Raw genomic sequence first — 26,082 nt, 5'->3', positions numbered from 1 at the left:
AAAAGGCACATCCAAGCAACAAAAGCAAACGAAACACAACCAGTTCTGAAACAAACCGGAAAGAGCAGTCAGCCTCAGTCAACATATAACTTTTGACCGACAAGCTTTGCTTTGATGACAATCGTTTTCATAATATGATAACATAGTGAACTGGTCCATTTTAGAATGATTTCTTCAACTAATGCGAGTTAGATTAATTTTTTCACGAATAACATCCAGTTTTCAAGTTATTCTCTTCAGCAGTGTCGGAGTACATTGGCACACATCAATGATGTCTTTGGGTTTTTTTTTAATGACAATTTCCCAGTTTCAAATAAAAGTATAAACACAAGTTGGGAATAGCAAGAGTATATAAGGGAATAGAAAAAGTATATAAGGGAATAGAAAAAGTATAAACACAAGAGTCAAACATTCCCATACACACCCTGAGCACAACTACCAAGTTTCAACACATTTCATCCCACAAACAGACACTGTGTTTTAGCGCATTTCCCCCACATCGATGATTACTTTTGTTTTTATTATACTGCAACAGAGAATTCGCATATTTTCGAACAAGCTGGGACTTGGAACACAATACATATTTACATTGAGTTGTAATGTCAGCCCCCCTTTCCACCCTCCCCACCGCAACTCCTGAACCCCCAAAATGATGATTTTTTTTTTAAGACCCAAAACCCTCACGGGCACATCCAAAGTACAACCAACAAATTACAACTCATTCTGTCCAGAGGTTTAGGGGTGCATACAAGTCCTGCACACACATGACATCAATTGCACAAATTAGCTGGAATACAAAAATTTATGACAACACTACCTCCTCTCCCTTCCCTTCCACTCACACCTCATATTTTTGAACAACACGCAGGAACCATACCTCTGTGCATACAACCCAAGAGTCTGTGTCATGTGTTGATACACTCGTGATGCCGATGCTTGGGCGGATGCCAGTAGACTTTGATCCTCAGTAGCATTCCCACCCTGTAGTGCTACAGGGGGTTGGGCTGGTCCACGAGGGCGTATTGGACGAGATGCAGGCCTTGTGGAGGATGAGAAGGAAGGTTAAAGGAAAGTGATTGATTGTGGACTCTACCGATTTATTGAATATTGTTACGGATCTGGAAACCATTTGCATTCAACATACAGGTCCCAAAAGTCAGTTATCCCGTTAAGTACATGTGTCGTCAGGTCTCTTTCCTTTTAGTTTAGTGGGAGAATTAAATGTGTGCGCTGTGACGGCTTAGTTAGGTTAATAAATCGCTTCCTTTTATTTTTACATCCCCCATTGCGATCCACGGTACCATCGCGCTTGCGCCCTCGGTTCGCGGGCCACAGCGCACCTTTGTCTGAGACGGATTCCCGAGGATGTTCGACGCAGCTTCACCACCATCCACCTTCCACAAACACGCGTGGAGGGGAGGGGTGGCTTTCTCCCAGCATGGCCGAAATTCCCGCCCAGGAAGGCTGTGCCCGTAGGATCCTGGCCAATTAGAGGTGCACAGCGAGGTGTTTTTCGCCAAAAGCCCCTCCCCGTGAGGGGATGTATCTCCGAGACTCTCGGAGTGAGCGGGAGAGTTTTCACGGTGGCTGAGAGGAGCGGCCGAGTTGGTTCACGGTGGCTGAGAGGAGCGGCCGAGTTGGTTCACGGTGGCTGAGAGGAGCGGCCGAGTTTTCATGGTGGCTGAGAGAAGCGGCCGAGTTTTTTCACGGTGGCTTAGAGGAGCGGCTGAGTTGTTTCATGGTGGCTGAGAGGAGCGGCCGAGTTTTTCGCGGTTGCTGTTGAGAGGAGTTCTGTTGACCCCGACGATTCACCACACGAGCGCCACCATGAGCCACGAGTCTTGCATGAACTCCCGGACTGTGCCCCGATGACCTCTAGCAAGTGCTGCATTACAGAGACTCCCTTCCTTCGATGACCAGGTACCCACGAACTCTGACCCCCAGCTCATGTCTCTCTCTCATCGGCTGGAGGGTCCAATAAAGAACTCTGGATTTCGTGTGTGTGTGTGTGTGTGTGTGTGTGTGTGTGTGTGTGTGTGTGTGTGTGTGTGTGTGTGTGTGTGTGTGTGTGTGTGTGTGTGTGTGTGTGTGTGTGTGTGTGTGTGTGTGTGTGTGCGCGCGCGTGTGTCTGCGTGTGGCCCATCTTTAAGTACAACTGCGCAAGTGCTTGAATCCTTGCAAATATTCCTTGCATATTTGCGTTATTTCTTGCCTGTGTCTTTTTACTGTTAATAAATCTTTTTAGAAATGTTCCCATTCTGTTTCTGTCCCTTCTTACATTGGTCCAGCATGGTCCGGGTCAGAGTATAAGCGGAGTTTCATCCCCGGTAACCGGTCTATCATAGCTGGGACGTCCTGGGCAAGCCCCGCTTGACTGCAACAAGCCGGAAAGGTAGGTGGCAAAGCGATAGTCGGTAGTGTGAATTTACCGCTGCCAGTGGAGTAAATCCGGTTCGACCAGGCGTTCCGAGGGCGTGGATCCCCGGTGGACGAGATTGCGTGGATACTTAGGTACTTTGGCTCTAGACAAATAACCCTACGCTACGCGGTCGAGATATTGGCGACAACGGTCGATTCTGCGACCCGCGGCTCACGGAATTATCCGGAGCGACGGCCTACAATTCCGGGGAGTCTGGTGGAGACGACATAATTTTCCCCACCTCACAGTCGTTCTTGCCACCAACCCATATATTATATGCTGCACTGCGTATTATGGTGATCTAAGGTGTGCTTGCACTTTTAGGAATAACTTTGGAGAGTATTGCTTGAAATTCACATGTGTGGCATCAATGGCTTTTACGATTATTATTATACTTTCAACATAATGAACAACATTTGCTTATGCCATCATTCGCCACTTATGGTTATTTCAGCTAATTTTGGACACGTGCATGAAGAGGATATGTTAATGAATGTTGAAAAATGTGATGTTGGTACAGCTTGTAGAAAGGTTGAGCCACCCACTTTTTGATGGAAATTAAATATTCACTCCAAATTAATGTGTCATCAATATGAGAAGCTCTTCACTGTACTCTTTCAACATTCATGTACAAGGTAAGAAAACCACATCAAACTAGAAGGGCACTCGGTGGAGTGCATACCTCCGCCACGTAGTGCCTGATGCATGAGAACATATCGGTCCCAATACAATTTTGGAATATCATGCTGTACAGTACCAGATCGTTTTTGGCCCCATCTCTCAATGGTGAAGAATCACTTTCAAAAATTAAATAATTCTCGTTTTCGGATTCGGATCTTCACCAAGATTGAATCAATTCGTCCTTGTCACACACCCAACGTGTCCACCAAGTTTCATCCAAATCCGTGCACAACTTTTTGAGACATCGTACTATATATCGATTTAGCACTATCAATGTTGAAGAATCACTTTAAAAAAATTATCACATCTGGATCCGGATCTGGAACTCCACCAAAATCTAATCAGTTGGTCTTTGGCACACACTGAACTTGTTCACAAATTTCTATCCAGATCCGTTCACAACTTTTTGAGATATCCTGTACACAAACATACAGAAAGGGGTGAAAACATAACCTCCTTCACTTTCGGTGGTGGAGGTAATGAAGTGGCTGTCATCATCCCCAGTTTGAAGAACAACTTTAGCAGAGATTTACACCTTAAGAAATAGATAAAGAGAAAGGTAGGTCATGTCGATTTGTAGGTTGGAGGGTTCAGCTACATATTCTCTATTTTAAAGAAATGCATGAAGCCCAAGCTAAGTTTATGTAACATGGGGCAAATATAGATATCACAATAGCAAGTGGGATAATTTGTGGAGTAAACATGTAGTTCCTAATTCAAGCACAGAACTAGCGGTCTGCATGGACGACACAAGATAATCAAAAAAAGGGGGGGGAGGACTACCCCTGGGCACTCACCTGGTAGAATAATGATTGGAGGAGGAATCAGCAAAATGTACCAATGAACCAATGTCAAAGGAAATACCTATTTTGGAGGGCCAACCTCCCCCCTCCCCCATACACCCCCTTCGACCCCAATTTTGTTTTTGTCGTGAACAAACTTTGGTACATCATGGATGATGATGGCTGTGGTCAAGTTTCATCAGAATTGTGTGTGTAGTTTCTGAGAAGAAAGAAAATGCCTATTTTGGGGGCAACCCCCCCCACCTCCCCTCCCCCAAACCCGTACATCCCCCTACTTAGGGCCCCATTTTTAAGCGGTGAAGCTGCTTCAATATTTGAATATTACAAAAATGAAGAAGAACCTTCGTAATGCAGTTTCTAAGAAAAATGGATGAGGTGTGTGTGTGTGTGTGTGTGTGTGTGTGTGTGTGTGTGTGTGTGTGTGTGTGTGTGTGTGTGTGTGTGTGTGTGTGTGTGTGTGTGTGTGTGTGTGTGTGTGTGTGTGTGTTTTCTGCGTTTTGTGTCGATTAATTATGTAAGCCTATCAATTAATTACGTACTATTGGAATGGACCCTTTCAGCTGGTGAGACCCTTTCAACCTTTTAAGATCCTTTAAGACCCCCACGACCCTTAAGACCCCAAAAAACCCTTAAGACCCAAAAGTCCCAGAGGACCAAAAGACCCAAATGAAAGCCTTGTACACCATGATGAGATATTTGTGGCTCAGGAATGCCCAGGCTCTATGGAAAATACCAAGATCACAACTGGACTTCGATGTGGTGAAGCCGCTTCAATATTACATGATACTCCCATGACAGATAGTGAGGGCCAAGGAGTCCCAGGGACTGCTCCTCTTCTGGTGGTCATCCAGAGAAGTGGAGTGGATAGTTCGATTGCTGGTCCTTGTGGACAGTGAAAAGTGTGTGACTTGGCATTTAACATCACGTTCCAAGAAGGTAACAAGAGGCTCATCTTTTCCTGGCCTGACAAAAGGTATTCAGAAGCAGCTCTTCCCTCACTGGTTACCTTACCTCGGGCTCAAATGACCTTACTCCTGGCTCAAATTAACCCATTCGGAAGGTGAGACGCCAAAAAACACAAAAAGGTTTAAAATGAAGCGGTTAATTAATGTCCAACAACAGCTACGACACTGATTGCTTTGGTACCAGAGAATGTTACCCCATCCAAGATGAACCACCACCCTTTTCCTTGATGTTTATCTTATCCATGTACAGGATGATGCAAAATGCAAAATATGGCTTAACTAAACCTCTCTTCCCAAAGTACATGTAAGTGAACAGTGAAGGGGTTAATAATACATTTTGAGACTGGATGCTGTCAAAGTGATCGTACCTGGGGCATTGTACAAGGTTTCCAAATGAGATACAATAGTCACAGGCATACCAAAAAAAAAAAAAAAGAAGTGGAAATTAGGCATGTACAGAAATCATTATTATTTATATATTTTCTTAGATCATATAATACTTGTACAAAGTATTTGAAAATAAAAACAACATTGGCATGTCTTGGACTGTTATGACCATCTCTTTTGTACAATTTTTTGAATGCCCCTTGTAAGTGGAGTGTGTGGGGACTTACGTGGAATGCCGTCGAGGACTGCTGCGTGGCACGTACGTGGTTCCAGGTTGAGACGACTTCTTAAAGTCCTGCATTCACACGTACATGGGTTTGGATGTTTGAAATTCTCTCCTGAGTAATAGTGTCACGATGCTGTGGCTCTAGATTCAAACAACATTAACTGTGTTGATTTGTCCAATGTCTCCCAATATTTTGGTTATTCATTTGAGGTACATTTGTCATCCAATATCCTCGTCATGCATGTAAATGCACAATGATACACAAGGAACTTTGGCACAAGAGGAGGTCATTCGGTCCATCATGCCTGCACTGCATGAACCCCAGTATCCATCACCGGCAATGCATTCATATACAAAGTTGTCAATGAGCCAGTTTGCAATAAGTGATCATTAAAAAAAAAACAAGACTTGCAAGAAGGGATCATCAGCATACTGCTTGTCCAATTGAGAAGGGAGCATTAGAAGAAAAAAAAAGGTGAATAAAGAAGTGAATGTGGTGGAAAAGGGAAAAAGGGACATGTCTTACGCAGAAGAAGACAGTGAGACCACCCACCTGTCTGCGATGTGAACGTGACATCCCAGAGACTCAGCTTCATCACAAGAAATACCAATGATTTTGAAGTCCTTGGTTTCCACAGTTAAAAGCTGAGCAAAGTTTGAGGCAAGGGTGCCAGCCGAGAAGGGAAAGTGGTACTCCAGGATGCAGGCATTCTTCTCGTGACTACTACCTCCTGGTTAAGCTTCCAGAATTCAGGCTGACTGCACACCTCAATTCTTATTCCTCACTTTGTCCAGTTGATGGAGCAACCTTCCATAGGCTGTTTTGTCACACTCTTCACTCCAGGACATCAGGCAAGCAGTGCACCACCATCTCCTGCCATCCTCAATTCCGTCCCATGATCTTTATTACCCCCATTAACCTTTCTTAACCCAACCATATTACACTTGCTTATTTCAAAGTTTCTTTCCTCCCTCCTCCCTCTCCTCTTTTTTTCATTCAGTTTGTTCAATGCCTTGCTGTTTGTTCTGGCATTATCAGTTCAACTTTGCTCTTCCACGAGCCTAGCTAGCTCCTGTGAAGAAAAATAAAATAAACTAGAGGGGCACTCGGTGGAGCGCATACCTCCGCCACACAATGCCTGATCAAGTCGAATATATCAGGCACAATACATTTTTGAAATATAATGCGAGACATCGTTTTTGGCCCTATCTCTCAATGGTGAAGAATCACGTTACAAATCAAAAAATTTCTCATATCCCGATCCAGATTCAGATCTTCACCAAAATGGAATCAATTCTTCCTTGCCACACGCCCAACATGTCCATCAAGTTTTGTCCGAATCCATCCACAGCTTTTTGAGATATCATGCTATATATCGTTTTTGGCCCGATATCTCAATGGTGAAGAATCACTTAAAAAATTCTAGCAGCCGGATCCAGATCCGGATCTTCACCAAAATTGAATCAATTCTTCCTTGTCACACACCCAACCTGTCCGCAAAATTTCAACCGAATCCGTCCACAACTGCATACAAACAAACAAAAAACTAGAAGGGTACTCGGTACAGCACATACCTTTGACAGGCTGTGCACAAGCTCTATAACTTGACCGTCACCTTCATATTATATGACCATTCTGTGGGCATCAATGTTTTTGTAGTTTCAGAGCTTGACTTGAATAACGAGAACGGCACTGAAGAGCGGATACGTCTGCCAGGCTGAACGGTTTATGTTTTGTATCCCACTGATGAGCCGGATCTGGATTCAGATCTCAACTAAAATTTAATCACCTTGTTCTTGTCACCTAACCAACTCATCCACCAAGTTTCGTCCGAATCCGTCCATAACCTTTTCAGATATCATGCCATATATCGTTTTAGCCCGATCACTCAATGGTGAAGAACCACTTTAAAATTCTTGGATCCGGGTTCGGATCTTCACCAAAATCAAATCATTTCTTCCTTGCTGCATACGCAACATGTCCACCAAGTTTCATCAAAATCCCTCCACAACTTTTTGAGATATTTTGTTCACAGACAAACAAACAAGAAAAAGATGTTGTGTGGAGCACAATACAGTACTTGCAAAATCCACCCTCCTTTCCAAAATTGTCCATTTCATTGACAATCTTAATCAAAGCTCAGGTCAATCAGATAAAAATTGATTATTTTTCAGATTGAAATTAATAACTTTAGAAGTTTGACCTTGAGTTAACCTCAAAGTTGAGTTGACCTTTTGACCTCAAAAACAATTGGTTTCCCAATTCAGTGACAATGTAAAATCTTGTTCAAATTTCAAGTCAATCGGATGAAAAAGGACGATTTTACAAACTTCACCTCAAAATCAATAGGCTTCTCAGTTGAGACTACCTCTACAACTTGGTAAAGTTTCGTGAAGATCGGTTTTAATTTGTGATCTGTAAGCGAGAGACAGACAGACAGAAGAGCAAAATCAACTTACAAATATTGATGAAAAATCTTCGATTTTGCAAGTTACAAACAAACAGACAGGGGTGAAAACATAACATCCGTCCATCTTCAGTGGCGGACTTGACAAGCAAACATACTGTTACGGTTGTGGAAATTCACAGAACACCATTCAGGTTCCCCGAAGATCAGTTATGTCGATAAGTGTGTGTCCAGAATAGATTTCCCCACCGATGTCTAACGGGAATTATTCATGTGCCGGGCTGTGAACCTTTGAGGTAGTGTTATTCTTTCCTATCTTTATTTTAAACAACAAGTCCTCACCATCATCTCCGCAAGCAACATCCTCTCCTCACCAACATCTCAACAAACAAACATCATCTCCTCACCAACATCTCAACAACCACGCCATCCCCACCACAGCGCCACCTCCACCACCACAACAGCATCTCAGCAACTCCCGCCCCGATATCCTTCAGAACGGGTAAACAAAAATGACGGTTGGGCAACAACAACAGAGCCAAGCCGGACTCTCCTGGAATTCCCCCCCACCCCCCCCCCCCGTGTGCTGGGAAGGGCGGGGCGAATGCCCGGAGCGATAAAAAGGCGCGTGTCGACACCGAGTGAGTTGTTGTTGGCGGTTGTGAGAGAATTGGGGAGGACATCGGTGGAATCGGTGTGGAGAGCGGGAGCAGTTGGTTGGAGTTGGTCGAGTCGGAACCGGAGAGGAGTCGCCAGCCGATTCGCCGTTGGAGGCACCGTTGAAGGCACTGGTGGAGTCCAGCGGAGTGCAGGCCGAGACATCGAGGGTCGACCAGCGAGTCACCACGAGGGTGGCAGGTAACCTGCACGGTCTCACAGAGCTCCTTCGGTCTCCACAGCTCCGCGGAACATTAAAGGCCTACGGGCCCTGTTCTCCTTTCTTTTCTCTCTGGGGTTTTTTTGCATGGAAGTCTGTGGCACCTTGTCCGCCAAGTAGAACTGATAAGTGCCTGTACATTACGTAATAGATAGACAACGGCTGTAGGTCTTTTTGCTCGTGTCTTGTCCCTTACCCCCATTGCTTCATTGATTGCATGCGTGTGAAATAAATGTCATTGTTTAAATATTCACCTGCTCGTTGCATCCCTTCCTCCATTGAGCTGCCGTAATTGTGTTCGGAATAATAGCTGGCTTTTAATACACGATAAGATAATAAGATAATAGAGTCCGACGGGGCTTGGCAATAATAAACCGCTCGGCAATCACAAACAGTGTGAGCTGCTTAAAGCGGCTCGTGTCCGTACGGGTCCCGTTGAGGTGTAAATCCCCGGCATTTCTGTCTGCGCGAATATTTAGGTGAATCGACAATTAGGCGATCAACCCTGTCACACGTGGACAGAAGAGTTGGCTGATTTACGGTGTCGTTAAAAACACACCCGTAGCTGGATTTCGGCGTTGATCCGGAAGCTATGACTGGATTTCCACGGTCGGTGGGCGCGTGCGGCCGCAAATTAGCTAAAAGCGGTCGCCCGCACGCCGGAGTGGTGAGAATCCACAACAATACATAGAGAGGGGTGAAACATACCATCCTTCCACCTTTGGTAGGGGAGGGAATAAATGAACAAGAAGACAACATCGTGCAGAGCACGATACTTGCAAAATACATAAAACAAATTTGTCCTCCAAAATAATTGGTGGTTGAATTCAGTGACCTGAAGTAGAAATCCTCTTCAAATTTCAAGTGAATCGGATGAAAATTGAGGATTTTAGAAATCTCACCTAAGTTGTTGACCTGAGAAATATGTTGACCTTTTGACCTTAAGAACAATAGGCTTCTTCCCTATGACAAACTCTATCATGTGGTGAAGTTTCGTGAAGATCAGTTTGAAATTGTGACCTGTAGATGATAAACAGACAAACATAATAACAAAATCGACCAACCAATATACTTGAAAAATTCTTCGATTTTGCAAGTAATAAAAGGACTCAGTCCTGGACAGTGGAATTTCACTCAAATGAAATATTTGAGTTCTTTTGATAAAGTAATAGTAATATTACGGATGCACGTGCACGTACAATGCAATTGTATGCATAAAGTCCCTTTTCGACGAAAGTACGAACACATTGGATTATGAAGTGTAAAGATAATTAGAACATGTGCTGCATATTTTTGGTGAATATGGCATTGCACAGTGTTTACAGGTGACATGATGTGACTCCCACCCATGTTACATGCTGTAAATTATATGCCAATCCTCATACACAATTTTTACGTCATGGTTGCACAACCTCTGCCACGGAAACCTCTACATCACATTCTGCCATGCCCAACTCCATCCCAACCTACCAGTACCATGGGCAAAAATTTGTGCTGTTGCTCCATTTTACAGTTGGAAGCCATGGCTCTTTTTGGAGCAATTCGATTCCATACACTCACACTTTGATTTAGGACCAGAGCAGTCACCATGGTGATATGAGCTCATTTCGACCACAGCCTCACAATGTTCACCTTCAATTGTGCACCAAATTTGTAATTTTCCTCTGCCAACTAAACTACAATTAAGATTTTTTTTTTAAGGAGATGAAGGCACTTCTTTGGATTCTACAGCGGAGCAGGGGCCCCGTGTGCTCGGACTATACCGGTTTCCCTTGTCATGTGGAGGTTCCTCAGAGTCCATTTTCCAGGGCCTTACCTCATCTTGCACGGGTGGTACATCACCAAGCAGATACTCTCCATGGGGATCTTACCACAATTGCAGCAAGACCCCAGTTGAAGGAACTTCTGTGACATTAAATGGCCCTCCAAGATCACATTTACCACCATTATTACCTAGCCTAAGCACACCTGTCATACACCCTGCATCATCTCGCTGTTGCCCTACCTACCTCCAACGCATTCTAGTGATGCGACTCATTCAATCACGAGTAGTCATTTAAAGATCAAAGCCTTTTGCCACTGCCGGGTCTTCCGAGGGCTTTGATTGCTCTCGTCTACGGCTGGGTCTCTGCAGAGCAGCAAATTTGGCTGCACACTCAACTGCCCTGTGAATCTTCTGAAGGTACTGGAGCTCTACCTTAACCCTCATCTGATCCAGAAGAGCAGAATTAAATCTCTCTCATAATAATCGTCCCCGTGCTACTGTTAGATGGCTGTGATATGCGGTCTTCACGGTCTGCTATTTATCCTGACACAGATCAGGAATAATGTCAATCGAATGCGATTTCCGATGTTGCAATTTGATCCATACAAATTCACTTGTGTAATTGTGGCCTGAAGTTGCTACCAAAATGAAGAATTAAAGCCATGATTATTACCTCTGCCACCGAAGGTGAAGGAGGTTATGTTTTCACCCCCTTTCTGTCTGTTTGTTTGTTTGTTTGTTTGTTTGTCTGTTTGTCTGTTTGTTACTTGCAAAACTGAAGGTTTTTCAAGTATATTGGTCAGTCGATTTTGTTATTGTTTGTCTGTCTGTCTGTCTGTTTATCGCCTACAGGTCACAATTCTAAACCGATTGTCATGAAACTTTACCAGGCTGTAGAGGTAGTCTCAACTGAGCCTGGTGTTGGTGTAGTGGCTAGGGTAGCGGCTTGGGATCCAAAAGGTCCTGAGTTCAAGCCCTGTTGGGCGCTTGAATTAATACACACCAGGAGGTTGACTCAGCCTGTCATCCTTCCGAGGTCGGCGAAGTGAGTACCAGTGTACTGGGCCCGGTGTATGCCCCGGTTAAGGCCCGGTCACACCTTGACGTTTTAGCCAACGTATGCCGATTTTTGAATTTTTTTTCTAAAACGCTGGCACACGTTGAATACGTTATGGGTAAGTTTTGATAACATTGAGACAACGCTGAAAAACACTGCCATACGTCGTTGTACGCTGGCTTTAAACGTTGTACTTTTTGGTTGTCCTCAAATTTTTTCATGCTTGAAATTTCACGACGTATGCCGGCGTATGACTCACACGTTCCGCTACGCTGGCCACAAGTTGTATGCACGGTCTGCGATCGTTGACAGACGTCAACACATGCTACTTGTAAGTTAATCATAAGTTGAGACACGCGGAGGTAATGTTTAGTGTACCCGAAACTTATTTCTAATCTATGATTAACGTGTTGTTGGCACGTTACACGATCGTTGCCACACATCGACAGACGTTACTTTTAAGTTACTCATAGGCTGAAAGACGTCGGTATAATGGATCGTCCTTGCGTCAGCGTCCACGGCCACGGCCAGGACACTTATTTGCAGCATTCTTCAAACTTTTATTCGGCATGACGAGGATATTCACACTTCGATGTCTAGCTTGGCTATGATTCCAATTGTCCATCGGCAGCGTCTATTTAAAATAGTCGAGTTTGAGCGTTTTAACACGTTCAGAAGAAACGCTTCAAATTTCAAAACCCCAGCGTCAAAAAACAAAGGCGAGTGACAGCAATTTAAATCGTTCATTGTAAAAACAATGAAAATAGCTGAGTGGTACCGTTTAAAAGTCGTTGAGTGTAAAAAAAAATCCAATTGTTGAGCGCAAGCGTCTACTTTCAATAGTGGAGATGCAGCCATTTAAATCGTTGAGTGGCAGCCTATGAATAGCAAACCCTACGTCACCGGCAAAGATAAACTGCCGCACGATATGGATAAGTTAGGCTATCGTTAGGCATAGTTTGTGAACGCCGGCTTCACGATAATTATTCGTTGGTATATCGTATCTATAAGTAATCAAAGCGCTCTATGCACATTATTAGTTCATTGTGCATTTGTCCAACCCGTTACGAATAGACCTAAATCGTAAAAACAAGCCATAGGTCATTGTTGAAAAAGCCCCATAAAAAATTAGCCGCGAATAACTTCAAACAATGGTGAAAAGATGTCTCCTACCCGTGGACACGCGGACGCAAGGACGATCCATCATAACCCACACCCTCCCCCTCACACTCACCTACTACTGCCAACATGAACAAACTACTACTAATACTAATACTAATACTGATACTGATACTGATACTGTTACTGCTGACATGGACATCGACTCAAAAAGGACTCGAAAACACTGTTGGGTTCCCCTTTTATGAGCAGCATTTTTATATACCAATTCCCAAAACCGCTGGGAACACGTCTTTATATGGCAGTTGTAAGCTAGAAACACGTTCATTTATTTTTTTTTGTCGATCGAAAGAAGTCATTGGAATACGTCTACATACGTCGATGTGTGTTGGGACTACGTAAAGAATTGGTTCAAAGCACGTCAAACATAAGATAGAAATAAATTTCGCGTAAAAAAGACATTACCGCGACGTGTTTCGACTTATGAGTAGCTTATAAGTAGCCTTTGTGGACGTGTGTAAGCGTCCACATATCGTGTGTAAAACTTATCCCATCGCATGCAGAACGTGTGTCATACGCCGAGTACGTCGTAAAATTTGAACATGTTTAAAATTTCTTGACGTACTCTACTTACTACGACGTATGATAGCGTACTTTAGCGTTCTACTCACGTATACCAAACTTACTCATACCGTATTTGACGTGCCCCAACGTTTTAGATACATTTTTCGTAGGTCGGCATACGCTGGCAAGATCGCCAAGGTGTGACCGCGATGTTGTCACTTCCATTTCTACGGCAGTTATGATTCGAATCGTTGTGAGTCAGCCTTTTAATAGGCTACATCACGACATCGTCGGCGATGCGTGCAACGCGCTATGCCTAAGTTAGACTATCGTTGGGCATCGGTTGTGTAGGCCGACAACAGGTTCAGCATTCGTTGGTATAAGTTATCTATAACACAACGAAACGTTCTGTGTCCGTTACCAATGCGTTATACATAAGACCAAGTCGCTATGAATACGTCCGAATCTTAAAAAAAAAACATCAAAAGTTCAACGTAAGCCAGCGTTTTACATACATTTTAATACGTTGCCATCGCTGGCTAAAACGTCAAGGTGTGACCGGGCCTTTAGAATAGGTGTACAATATCCCTGTGTCGTGAGAGGCGACCAGGGTTGCGTCAGGAAGGGCATCCGGCATAAAACCTGTGCCAAAATCATTATGCGGATCATAACGGATGATCCGCTGTGGCGACCCCTAACCGGAGCAGCTGAAAGAAGAAGAAGAAGAAGAAGAAGAAGAAGAAGAAGAAGAAGAAGAAGAGGTAGTCTCAACTGAGAAGCCTATTGATTTTGAGGTCAAAGGTCATCTTGAGGTCTAATTTCTAAAAATCGTAATTTTTTTTTCATCCGATTGACTTGAAATTTGAACGAGATTTGCATAGTCCATCACTGAATTTGGAAAGCAACTATTTTTGAGGTCAAAAGGTCAAAGGTCAAACTTCTAAAATCATCAAATTTCATCTGAAAAATCATCAATTTTCATCTGATTAACCTGAAAAGTAAGCAGCAATTGCATAGTGTATCAATGAATTTGGAAACCAACTACTTTGATGTCAAAAGGTCAAAGGTCAACTCAAGGTCAAACTTCTAAAATCATCAATTTAAATCTGAAAAATAATCAATTTTTATCCGATTGACCTGAGCTTTGATTAAGATTGTCAATTGTAATCTTAATGAAATGGACAATTTGATGTATCCATGACAACCTTTGGAGAGAGTGGTGGATTTTGCAACCATCGTGCTCCGCACGACATCTTTTTCTTGTTTGTTTGTGTGCAGAATATCTGAAAAAGTGAGTCATTTGGAAAATTCCATTGTAATTGCTCTACAGAACATGAGATGCTTCCTCCTGCCAATTACACAACCCACCATCAGGAACTGCCACTTCTTTACATTCCCAGAAGATCAGCACAGAAATGAATGTGAAATATAATCGGGGGGGGGGGGGAGTATCCAAATTTGCCTCAAAGACTGTTCATACCCACTGTAGGCATAAAGGGTTCCAGTTCCGGTTATTGAGGCGACGGTTGGTTCTCTCCACAGATCTCTACCGACTTTCTCAAAGATAAGTTTCCGGTTGTCGTTTGTCGCATTTTGACTGTTTATTTTGTTTCCTCCGTGTTTACTGTGTGTTCCTAGTTCGGTTTTGTTTCAAAACTTGTGCAATTTGGTGAGTTTTCATTGGTCTTGTCACATCGAGTTTCCCTGAGGTCTACCTGTCTTCCCATTTATGTGCACAATCGTGTTTATTTGTATTTTCTTCACTTTTCCCTCCACCCTCCTTCTATCCCTCCCAACTATACCCTCTGTTTCATGTCTTAAAATATAAAATATACAAGAACAACAACAACAACAAAAAAAACTTTCCCTTCTCACCTTATACCCCACGTAACCACGTGACTTCCTGTACCGGCTTCTTCCTTCTCTTCCTTCTTCCCTGCCAATCCCACTCTGATCATGAAGGTATTCACCACCTACCTCAATGACCTTTTCTTCAAACTTTGTTTCCCTTTACTCTTCCCCACCCCCACCCTCCTCACCCCCCCCCTCTTTCCTAGTCTTCAAAAAAAACAAAAAAAAACGGTTCAATTTCCCCACTCCACCTGATTCTTCTTCTTCAAAATATTGTGTTCAATTCGACCTTTCTTTCATCCCACGTCTCAAAATTACATCTGTTAAAACACTTCCTTTCTCAACTCCGTCAATTCGTCTACACTCCATCCATCTTCTAATGTATTCAAACGAATCTGACCGACACATTTTTAAAATCTGATTTTGCAATACTTGTTCATCTTCCACTATGAATTGTTCTTTCTTTTTTTCCCAACTTCAGTGCAAATTCATCCCACCTTCTTAAATCTACCTCCTCCTAACTCCTTCCCTGTTATACCCCTTCCTTACTTACTCTGCCCAGTTCCCCCTCGGATATCCCAAACTGTATGGTTTTCAAACATCTGTGGGTTCTGTTCCAACCTAACAAATGTCTCACTCTCATTCAGCATACTCCTCAATATCTCTAACACGCCCTCTCTTTCCTCTCATCACATCTCCCCCTCTTCCCACCCCCTCAAATATTGTTCCTCCTCCTGCCTGCTCCCACCTCTACCGTACCACTACCCAGTCTCAGCCTCCCCTCTCCCCACCCCTCCCTTCTCCATCCCCCTCAATGGCCATGCCTGCTCTTATAGCCGCCCCTCCCTCTCAAAGCTTCCCTCTCAACCCTCCCTCTCAATTCAGCCACCTCTTCCCTCTTCAAAGCAAACTTCACTCTCTCCCACATCCCCCTCCCCAAGCTTCCCCCTCACACTTAACAAAAGCTCCCCCACACCTTTCTATCTCAATTCTCCCCCCTCACCATTTTCCCTCATTTCTCCCTCTCACCATTCTCGCCCAAATGTCCCTTCTCACTGCTCCCCTTCAAACTCCCCCTTGCCTCTCCCCTTCAAATCTCCTCTCCCCAAACTCCACTTTCTCAAAGCTGCCTCCCCTCTTCCCACTCCCTCAAATCTCATCACTCCTCCCATCAATTTTTGTTTCTCCCCCCCCCCACCCACTCCCACTCCCATCTCCACATCACCTCTACCCAGTCTCATCCTTCCCCTCTCCCCAACCCTCCCCTCCCTCCCCTCCCCTCTCTTCTCCCTCATGGACTTGCCTGCTCTCATCTCCCCTCTCCCTCAAAGCTTCCCTCTCACCCCCTCCTTCTCAATTCAGCCGCCTCCTCCCTCTTCAAGGCAAACTTCATTCCCCCCCCCAAGCTTCATCCTCACCCTTCTCCTTCAATTCTCCCCCCTCACCCTTCTCCCCCTTCACATCACCCCCTCACTCCCCCTTCTTAAAGCTGTCCCCCTTCCCCCATCCTCTCTCTTCCAGCTGATTCCTCCACCTCCTCCAATCTCCCACTTCCCTTTGCCCCCTCTCATTATTCCCCACAACAACCCATTCCTTCACCACCTAGCCCCTTGTCCTCCTCCCCATCTGACCATCTCTCCTCGCTCTTCTACAATCTGTCATCAACAACTCTCACTATCTCAACCTCTCCTCCCTTACACTACCCTCCCCCCTCCCCCCTGCACCCAAAGCTTCCTCCCACCACTCTTCCTTCACAGTGTGGACCGCAAACATCCAGGGGCTTCACTCCAACTTGACAGATCTTTCCATACAGGTGGCCACTGACAAATCAGACATAATCTGCTGAACAGAAACTTTCCTCCTTCAAGACGTGTGTGATTCCTTAGTTTCTCTCCCTGGTTACTCCCTCCTCCAGTATGATAGACCTGAGCCTCGTTTTCGTGGTGGTTGCTCTCTTCATCAGACTCTATTCCTCACTCTCCATGCACTGCCCTCACTCTCCTACACCCCCAAGAATACTTCTGGCTATGGCTACCCTCCACTCACATCTCTTGTTTATGTGTGTGTTGTACCGTCCACCGAACAATGATGACTCCATTTACATGGACGAACTTGCTCGCTGAAAACCTGGACCAACTTGTATCCACTCATCCAAACTCTCTCTTCCTCATATGTGGTGACAAATTGCCATCATGCCAGTTGGCTGGGTGTGGGTACCTCTCTTGCCTGCAACAGCACTTCAGCAACTCACCGGGACTGAAACAATCTGTCAACTTCCCAACCCGGATCTCAACCAACGGTACTCCATCTATTATGGATCTGATTTTGACAAATTTCCCAGAAATATCTGCTGTTCTTCCTCTGTTCCAATCGGTTCATCTGACCACATGCTTGTCAAAGTAGACCTCTCTGGCTGTTGTTAGAGAACCCACACAGTGCCAACGAGTCTGGCATTTCACTCAGACCGACTGGTAGGGTCTTCAAGCAGCCAAACTTCTAGACTGGTCTCCCATTTCTACTCTCACTGACATCAATTCATCCTGGGAATTTTTTCAAAGAAATTTGCTCTCTTTCATGCACAGATTTATCCGATCTCATCTTCAGTTGTCCTACCCTTCCTTCCACCCATGACACACTGAAGCTCGTGGCAAGGCTGTTGTCCTGAAACAACTTTATTTTGCCCTTTGGAAGGCAAATCCTTCTGAAGGCAATCTCAGTTACTTCCACAAAGCTTGGTACAAGTGTGTGTCGACCCTAAGGAGAGACAGGAAGCAACATCTTTTTCATCTCAAGTCTGAACTCTCAAACCCGTCTCCCTCCTGCAAATCCTGGTGGCATCTAGTTAAGTGTTTCTGGTGTATGTTCCCCCTCCATCCCCTCCCTTACCTCAAATGGCTGCACAGCTGACACCACGTTAAAAGGCTGAATGCCAAAACTCCGTGTTTGCTTCTAAATTTTGTGTCCCAAACCCATCGTTTTCTGTACCCACCTTACCCAGTCACACCCAGCTGTTCTGAGACTGTGTCCTTTTCTACTGACAAGGTGGAGAGCTTGCTGTCAAACCTTGACTCAGATTCTGCAACCGATCCAGATGACATCAATCAACGTGCCCTAAAAACCTGCTCTGCTGCTCTTACTCACCCTCTCTCTGTTCTACTCAAGTTCATCTGCCATCTGCTTGGAAATCAGCAAACATTACCGCTCCACATAAAAACGTGCAAAAACTGATCCCCGCAACTGCAGACCAATCAGCCTTCTCCTAATCATCAGCAAGGTCATGGAACCCATCATCGCTTCTGACATCAAATCCTTCCTCTTCTCCAATGGCTTGATTTCTGACCATGAATTTGGATTTAGATCAGATCACTCTATCCTGGACATGCTGCTTCTGCTTTCCCAATAATGGATGGAGGTCCTCAATGTCAGACATGAAATCAGAGCCATATCCCTAGACATATCGCATGCCTTTGACATGGTCTGGCACCCTGCCCTGCTCACCAAACTCTTTTCCAATGGTATCCAAGGCCTTCTCCACTCATGGCTCGCACACTTCCTCTCCTGTCGCAACCAACGTGTGGCTCTTAATGGAATTCTCTGATCTCCTCTTCCTGTCCAGGCTGGAGTTCCTCAAGGTAGTGAACCTGGCCATGTGCTTTTTCTGATTTTCATCAATGATCTCTCCAACTCTCTGGAAAATCTTCTCTATCTCTTTGCTGATGGCTCCACCCTCTGCCGTACCATCTGTCATCCCTCAGATCGGCAAGCAGCAGCCTCTTCACTCTCTGCAAACCTGGATAAATCACAAGCTGGTCAAACACTTGGAATATGTCCTTCAATCCTGACAAATCTCACACTCTCACTATGTCTCTCCGAAAGGACCATCTGGACCCCCCCCCTAATCCCATCTACATTCTCAAGAATCCCCATGAAGAAGTCCTTTATATCAAGCTTTTGGGTCTCATTATATGCCACAATCTTTCCTGGGAAAGCCACATATCCGAGCTGGCCTCCAAAGCCAGTTGCCGACTGCGCATCCCACATTGTGGAAACTCCTTCCTTGGCACATGTGAGCTTCCAACCACTTACAGAGCTTTCATCCACAGTCTGATGGAGTCCTGATCCACTCTCTGGGGTGGTGCTCTTGCCTCACACCTCTCTCGACTTCACATTGTGGAATCCAAGGCTTTTAGGTTCATTGGTATCTCCCACGATTAAGCTGAGTCTTTGGGTCTCTTACTCTCTCAGCGGAGGCAGTTCGGTGATCTTTCTGTCTTCTACTCTCTCCTCTCCGGCCTTGCCCCCCCCCTTGCTCTGTCTGTGATCTGTCCCCCCTATATTTCCTCAGGGCACTCAAGGTCTGCCAAAAAAACCTCTTCTGGTGAAACTGCTAAAATCAAGAATCACTGCTCACCTTCACCCTTTCATTCCTCTTTTTCCCCACCTCTGGAACAAACTCCCACACTAGCTTCAATCCCACTCCTCCCTTCCAGGTCTTCAAAACAGCTGTTCACCACCATATATTATCTTCCCCCATCCAAAATCTTGATCTTTACTACCCCCCCCCCCCGTTGATCCACCCCAAGCCCACCTCCTTCAATTTCCATGTTTCCCATCCTGCAAGTCCCTGCAGTACCATCTTGTTTACCCGTGGTACCTCGCCCCATCCCTCTCCCTTCCGCAGATCTCCTGTTGTCTCTATTCCCCACTATTTTGTGCTTCCCTCTCGCACAAATTTCCTGCCTTGTTATACGTTTCTGTGTATCAACTCTGACACGAGCTTCGACATGATATACAAAAAATAAAATAAAATAATTAAAAAAAATTAAAAAGAACGGTGTTGAAGCATGTGTGGAAAGGAGTGATAACTCTCCTTGTATATTTGTGTTAATGTACACACTGCCATGTCTGTGTACATCATACTCTGTACATAGTCGGCCGTATGTAATGGATACAGAGGAGTGGGCTACATGTCCCATGGATCCAGTTTGACTTTTTCCTAACCTCCCATTTATCATTTTACTTATTAATCCCAGTGACTCCATGTCACCCTGAGGGCCAACCAACTGTCCCAGGGGACCCGAAGTACTATGAGCACCGGAATGACGTTTGGTTGGGCGAGGCACGTTTCAGCTTGCCCTGTGAAAACGGTGAGGGTGGGGGTGAAAAGAAAGGAAGGAAAGTGAGAAGCGAGAGGGGAGCAAACACACAATTCAAGCCAGGAGAGAGACAAGTTAAGGTCAAACGGAGAAAGTGTAGAGACTACAAGGTCAGCATCAAAATCCTCGGGGTAGTTACTAGTCATGCCTGCGAGGGGATGCCAAGAACGTGCCCCCAAGAGCTCCTCTGCTGGAGCTCCACCTGATGTTAGGCTCTCCCAGGAAAATGCATGAGGCAGCTGCCATTTTCCCACTGGGACAGGATTTTTAAATTAATTTCTCTTCCCTGCACCTTTGATTTACTTGCATCCCTCCCCTGCCTTCCCACACGTTCCTCTGTTGTATTAGGATTTGTAGCCGTATTGATGTGTGGTAGTGCTGAAATTCACTGGGTTTGAATGTTTTATATTCATCCCATGCTGTGGTTCCGTAGGTTATGTAGTTTCTGTTTCAGTCGTAATTTTAAAGTTAAACTATTATTACTATTAAACTGTTTCAGACGATGGTGAGCCTGCCTTCTTGCTCTGCCATCTTGGTGGGAAAAGATCTCGCAAGGACGCTAGGTCATCAAAAACAATTGGGTTTTTAGGCACGGAAACCATCTTCCTGCTAAAGGCTTTCAAATTCAGCCAATCAGGTTGCTCAGTTTATCTTCGGGCAACATACCCAGCAAGGTCTTAAACACACCAAGACCCAATTACGTTGCCCCATTTTGCAAGGGAAATGTTTTGATGGCTATCAGACAAAATGGAAAGACACTTGAGGTAATTAATAGAAAAACACGTTTTTCACCTCTGTGTACTTTGCATCCAACTCTCCGATGCCATCAGATCCTTCGTTTCCTCCGAGGTCCATATAGTGACACTGTGGACCTGCCACGGTAAGCGTGCGTGGAGGAGAACGAAGAGATACAGGAGGAGGCACAGACGAGTAAGGAGACAATGGAAGTGAAGACTCATCTGCAGAACCTTGGGTTGAATGTGAACACACAAAGTGAGGTTATAACACAGAGAAAGACAAAATGTTAAAGTTTCATGAAATTCATTTCTTTTCACGAATGTTTTCCCTGCCTTCACCTTGGCTTTATAACAATTACAATAACTTGCAAAGAATCCATCCATTCCCCTACTTTTATGGTTTATGACTTGTACTATTGGCTTCTACCACGTGGTGCCATACGATTCCATATACATCAATAATTTGCTCTCACCGCCACCCCCACCCCCACCCCCAGACCCTGAACCCTGTGGGCTATGATTATTTGAAATGGCGGATGTAGTCGGAGAGGGGGGCACACCCTGAGTACTTCCACCAGTTTTCATTTCATCCATTCCAGCACTTTTTTGCATAGATGTCAAGTTTAAAAAAAAAAAAACTCACAAACAAACAGACATTTCGAGAATTATATATTGTTTGATAAAGGCATAACATTGTGGATAAAATAATTATAAAACCTGAATATATTTTATGTTTAATGTCCAGCTAAATCAGGTCAGGTTACATATGGGATGATGTGCTGGAGCAGCACATCGCCAGGTCCACTTTCCGCCAGTACTCCAGGGTCCTCCATCTGGCCATCCCCCAGGCAGATGCCCACACCATCCCCTTCTCCTTGAGATACCGATCAACCTGCTGAAACTACGAGGCATGTGGTCAGCTCGTTGGCCTCCTCCACCAACAAGGCTCCCTCGCTGAGAGAATCTGGTGAGCAGGATCAGCGTCAGGAAAGACGAGCCACATGCACATACAGCCGCAGATGACGCTCACGGACTATACAGCTACCAAATCTCATCTGAGTCTCTCTCAGCAACAGCTCGTTAGACACAAAGTCTGACCAGCAATAGCCGAGGATTCTCCGAAGAGACCCCGTACCGAGGGAATCAAGTCTTAGTCTCAGATCCTTGGTCACAGTCCAAGTCTCACATCCGGAGAGCAAGACTGGAAGCATCAAGGACTTAAAGGCTCGGACTTCATTCTCCTGCATACTGAGAGTGCCACTCCCCATGGTCCATTGAAGACCATGACTCGCCAGGTCTGACTCAGATGTCTATCGACCTCCAGCTCACAACATGCGGAGAAATGAAAATCACTGCCAAGGTAAGTGAATCTCTCTGTGACCTCAACATCCTAACCATAGACAGGAACAGACAAGATAGCATCATCCAAGAAGTCATTAAAAGCCTCGATCTTAGTCTCGACTCAGGAAACCCTCAATTCAAGTGGTTCCAAACCATCATTCACTGCCTGGAGGGTCCCTATGAGGATATCCAGTGTCTCCACAAGGATGACTGCATCATCTGCAAAATCAAGGTCAGAGATCTTGATATTCCCAAACAATGCACCGCAGCTTGATCTCTCCGACATCCTCCCCAGAATCCAGTCGATACAAGTACTGAAAATTGCGGAGGCCAGTGAACACCGCTGACGAACTCCAGTAATAACTGGAAATAAGTCTGTGATGGAACCACCACACCGCACAGGACTCTCAGTACCAGAGTATATTTCAGAAATCAGATTGATCAGTTTTGGTGGCACCCTACGAAGACCGAGAATCCTCCAGAGGACATCCCGATTCAGTGAATTGAACACTGCGGTCATCAACATAGGCTGCGAGCAGACCCAGTTGAAACTGTCATCTGCACTTGGTGAGGACCCAAAGATAAAGGACATGGTCTATCATTGACCTCTTTTGTGTCAAACCCGACTGTTCTGGGCGCTGGTGCTGGAGAAGATGGTGGCGAACCCTATGAAGAATGAGCCGAGCAAAAACCTTGCCTGGCACCGAGGACAGCGTCACCCCTTGGTAGTTGTTGCAGTCCTGGTGATTACCCTTCCCTTTCCATTGAGGGGCAACAAGGTCTCTATTCCAATTAGTTCAGATGATGCCTATGCTCCAGAGTGCAGAACTGAATGCAACACCATGAGTACAGCATTTCCACCAGCCTTGAGAAGTTCAGCATGGATGCCACAGGTCCCAGGAACTTTACCCCCTTTCAAATGGTTCACCACAGCTTGTATTGGTACAAGCGAAGGTGAATCACAGTTGGTTGTAGGGTCAGCAATAGAGATAGTCACACCCCTGCCATTCAACTCAACAGCTGGCAGGAGAGCCTGGTCCAGCTGCTCAAAATAACTGGTCCAGCGGGACTTCACTTTCGACTCCTCTCTCAAGAGCTCACCAACCTCCGCTCTAACTGCAGTACACTGAGGGACAGGCTTTGAGGAACGCAATGCAGATTCCTCTAAAAGCAGAAACGAGAATCACTTGGCCACATGTGATGCTCTACAATTTCACAGAAGATTCCTTGTCCACCCTCAGCGAACGTACAGTTTTATGCCTCAGCTCCCTGAACAGCGTAGTTCTGCCATCAACCCTGGCTCTGCGACACTGGTCAATGGTATCCAGTGTCCCTTGGAAGACAAAGTTCCTCTTCACCTGACGGTGGGTTCCAACCAACCTCATGGCAACATGAGGTTGGCAACCAAAGTCTTAAAGGCACTCCACAACTCTTCAGGATCCGCTGAAACATCCAGATGCCTTAGACCCCCACTCAACCTGTTTGCAAACTCCTCAGTTTCCCTTTCATCCTTGAGTTTGCCAACATCCAGCCTAGACTGGAATGGTACCATTCCCTTGGATGCGAGTCACAACTTCAGAGTTGCTACAACAAGTCTGTGATCACTATTGAGGAACTGAGCACTCCAGTAGACCCTGCAGTTCTGGAGCAACCTCCAACGACCATCAATGACAACATGGTCAATCTCCTTTGCCACACTGCCGCATTGGAATACCAAATGCAGTGAAGTCAAAGAACTTGGTGTTATTCTGGTTCCTGGTCCCAGACCCATAGGGAGCAACCAACACATGCCTCATAACCACCCCATCAGTGCCAGTCAATGCATTGAAATCCCCCAAGTCTAGAGTATCTCACCTGGGGCACCAATCATTCACCAACTCAAGAGCGGCATAGAATGTCTCCTTCTTGGTGAGATCACTCGCCTCAATTGGAGCATGTACAGAGACCAGAGAAATGACACCCAGAGAGTGACAAATCCTCAGCCTCATCATACGATCGTTGTCTGGTGTTATCTCAATTACCATAAGAGTCTGCTTGTTGGGCAGAGGTACAGCAACTCCCTGGTTATGGTATCCATCAGAGCGACCAGACCAGTAGTAGGTGCAGCCACCCACCATGATCTCACCACAATCTGGTGTCCGAACCTCAAAGTGCTGCAATACTGATGTTCAGACACTGGAGCTCAGATGACAGCAGACACAGGTGATCATCCTCTCTTGGAGTAAGAACATACCAGGCACACACCCGAAGCAACTACCTCCCCAACACACCATCACTACCTGACCCAGCAGGATTTCCCCATCGTTTTCCTCCTATAATCAAAGAATGGGGATCCTGAAGGCTTTGCCACAACCCTGTTATCCAGTGAGCTTCCCTGTGAAGAACAGTTCCACAGGAGGTACATCCATGAAGTGGGTTCTTCTTAGTTTGATTTGTTTTTACCTCCGCCACCAAAAGTGAATGAGGATATGTTTTCACCCCTTTCATTCTGTTTGTTTGGTTGTTCTTTATGTGTACAGGATATCTCAAAAAGTTGTGGATGGGTTGGGTGTCTGACAAGGACAAGCTAATTAGATTTTGGTGAAGATCTGGATCCGGATCGGAGTACTAGAATTTTTTAAGCGATTCTTCACCATTGAGAGAAAGTGCTAAACCGATATATAGCACAATGTCTCAAAAAAGTTTTGGATGGATTCAGACGAAACTTTGTGGATAGGTTGGGTGTGTTGCAAGGCTGACTTGATTCAATTTTCGTGAAGATCTGCATCCGGATCTGGATACGAGAATTATTTAACTTTTAGAGTGATTCTTCACCATTGAGAGATAGGGCCAAAAACGATATAATACTGTACAGCATGATATTTCAAAAATGTATTTGGCCCGATATGTTCTCGTGGATCAGGCATTACGTGGCGGAGGTATGCGCTCTACCGAGTGCCCTTCTAGTTTTTGTTTGTTGTGGAATGAAGTTTTACGGTGGCCTGAGTAAATCCTGCCACCAACCTCCTGGAAATGGGGAACCCAACTGCAGGAGGATGTCCGCAGACACATTTGGGTACCAGCTAAATTAAAAATCAAGAAAAGCTTAGGGATAGACATGTCTCTTGAAATGGCATTTTTCAAAAATTTATCACAGCTATACATGTAAGCATTTTCACTTGGCTAATATTCAATTATGCTTGGTGTTGGCTTAATGGTTAGGGTGGTGGGCTTGGGATCCTAGGATCCTGAGTTCAAATACCAATCAGCTGTTGAATTAATGCCAGGTGGGGTTAACTTGGCCTGTCATCCTTCCGACGTCGGCAAAATGAGTGCCAGCTTGCTGGTATCCTGTGACGGAGTAGCGACCTGTCCAGGATTGTGCCTAATAGCCAAGGACACTGCTTAGGCCGCACCAACGCTCTGCACAGAGTATGGTCCCGATGGATGGATGGAATATTCAATTACATATTGCATACACATGTTAGGGGAAGCGGTGAACTGCAGATTGGGTTGCATTGAAGGTAGTGGGAGGAGTAGAAAGAGGAGAATGAGTTGGAGGATACTTATGGATGAATCATGATTGATGACATTCATATTTTTTCTTTTTGCCTATTTTCTGCTGATTATACCCGGTGTCCATGAACAGGATGGTGAGGTTCATGGAGATTCCTTGCATTTGGGTTTGAGCCAACTGTTTTTGTTTCGATTATAACTTCTGAAGAACCAATGCAGCCTCATCATACG

General features: G+C 45.1%; 1 protein-coding gene across 16 annotated transcripts in view; it reads right to left on the bottom strand.

The window, feature by feature from the left end:
- LOC147031895 (mitochondrial fission factor-like) overlaps positions 1–26,082 on the bottom strand; it is a 138,946-nt gene that overhangs the window by 95,519 nt on the left and 17,345 nt on the right. For all 16 annotated transcript variants that reach the window (XR_015054834.1, XR_015054849.1, XM_085868837.1 and 13 more), the window contains exons 3-5: positions 21,071–21,246; positions 5,483–5,550; positions 878–1,039 (exon numbers count right to left, since the gene is read on the bottom strand). Coding sequence is in view for 14 of the 16 variants with exons in the window: in XM_085868837.1 (XP_085724963.1) it covers positions 878–1,039; positions 5,483–5,550; positions 21,071–21,246 (406 nt within the window). In the remaining 2 variants the exon portion in view is untranslated. The remainder of the gene's footprint in view (positions 1–877; positions 1,040–5,482; positions 5,551–21,070; positions 21,247–26,082) is intronic.

This window comes from Eptatretus burgeri, chromosome 2 (genome assembly GCF_056783735.1).
Source record: "Eptatretus burgeri isolate ZD-2024b chromosome 2, Ebu_testis_v1, whole genome shotgun sequence".
Classification (NCBI taxonomy): Eukaryota; Metazoa; Chordata; class Myxini; order Myxiniformes; family Myxinidae; genus Eptatretus; species Eptatretus burgeri.
The sequence above is the reverse complement of the archived record's forward strand: the minus strand, read 5'-3'. Positions and strand labels throughout refer to the sequence as shown.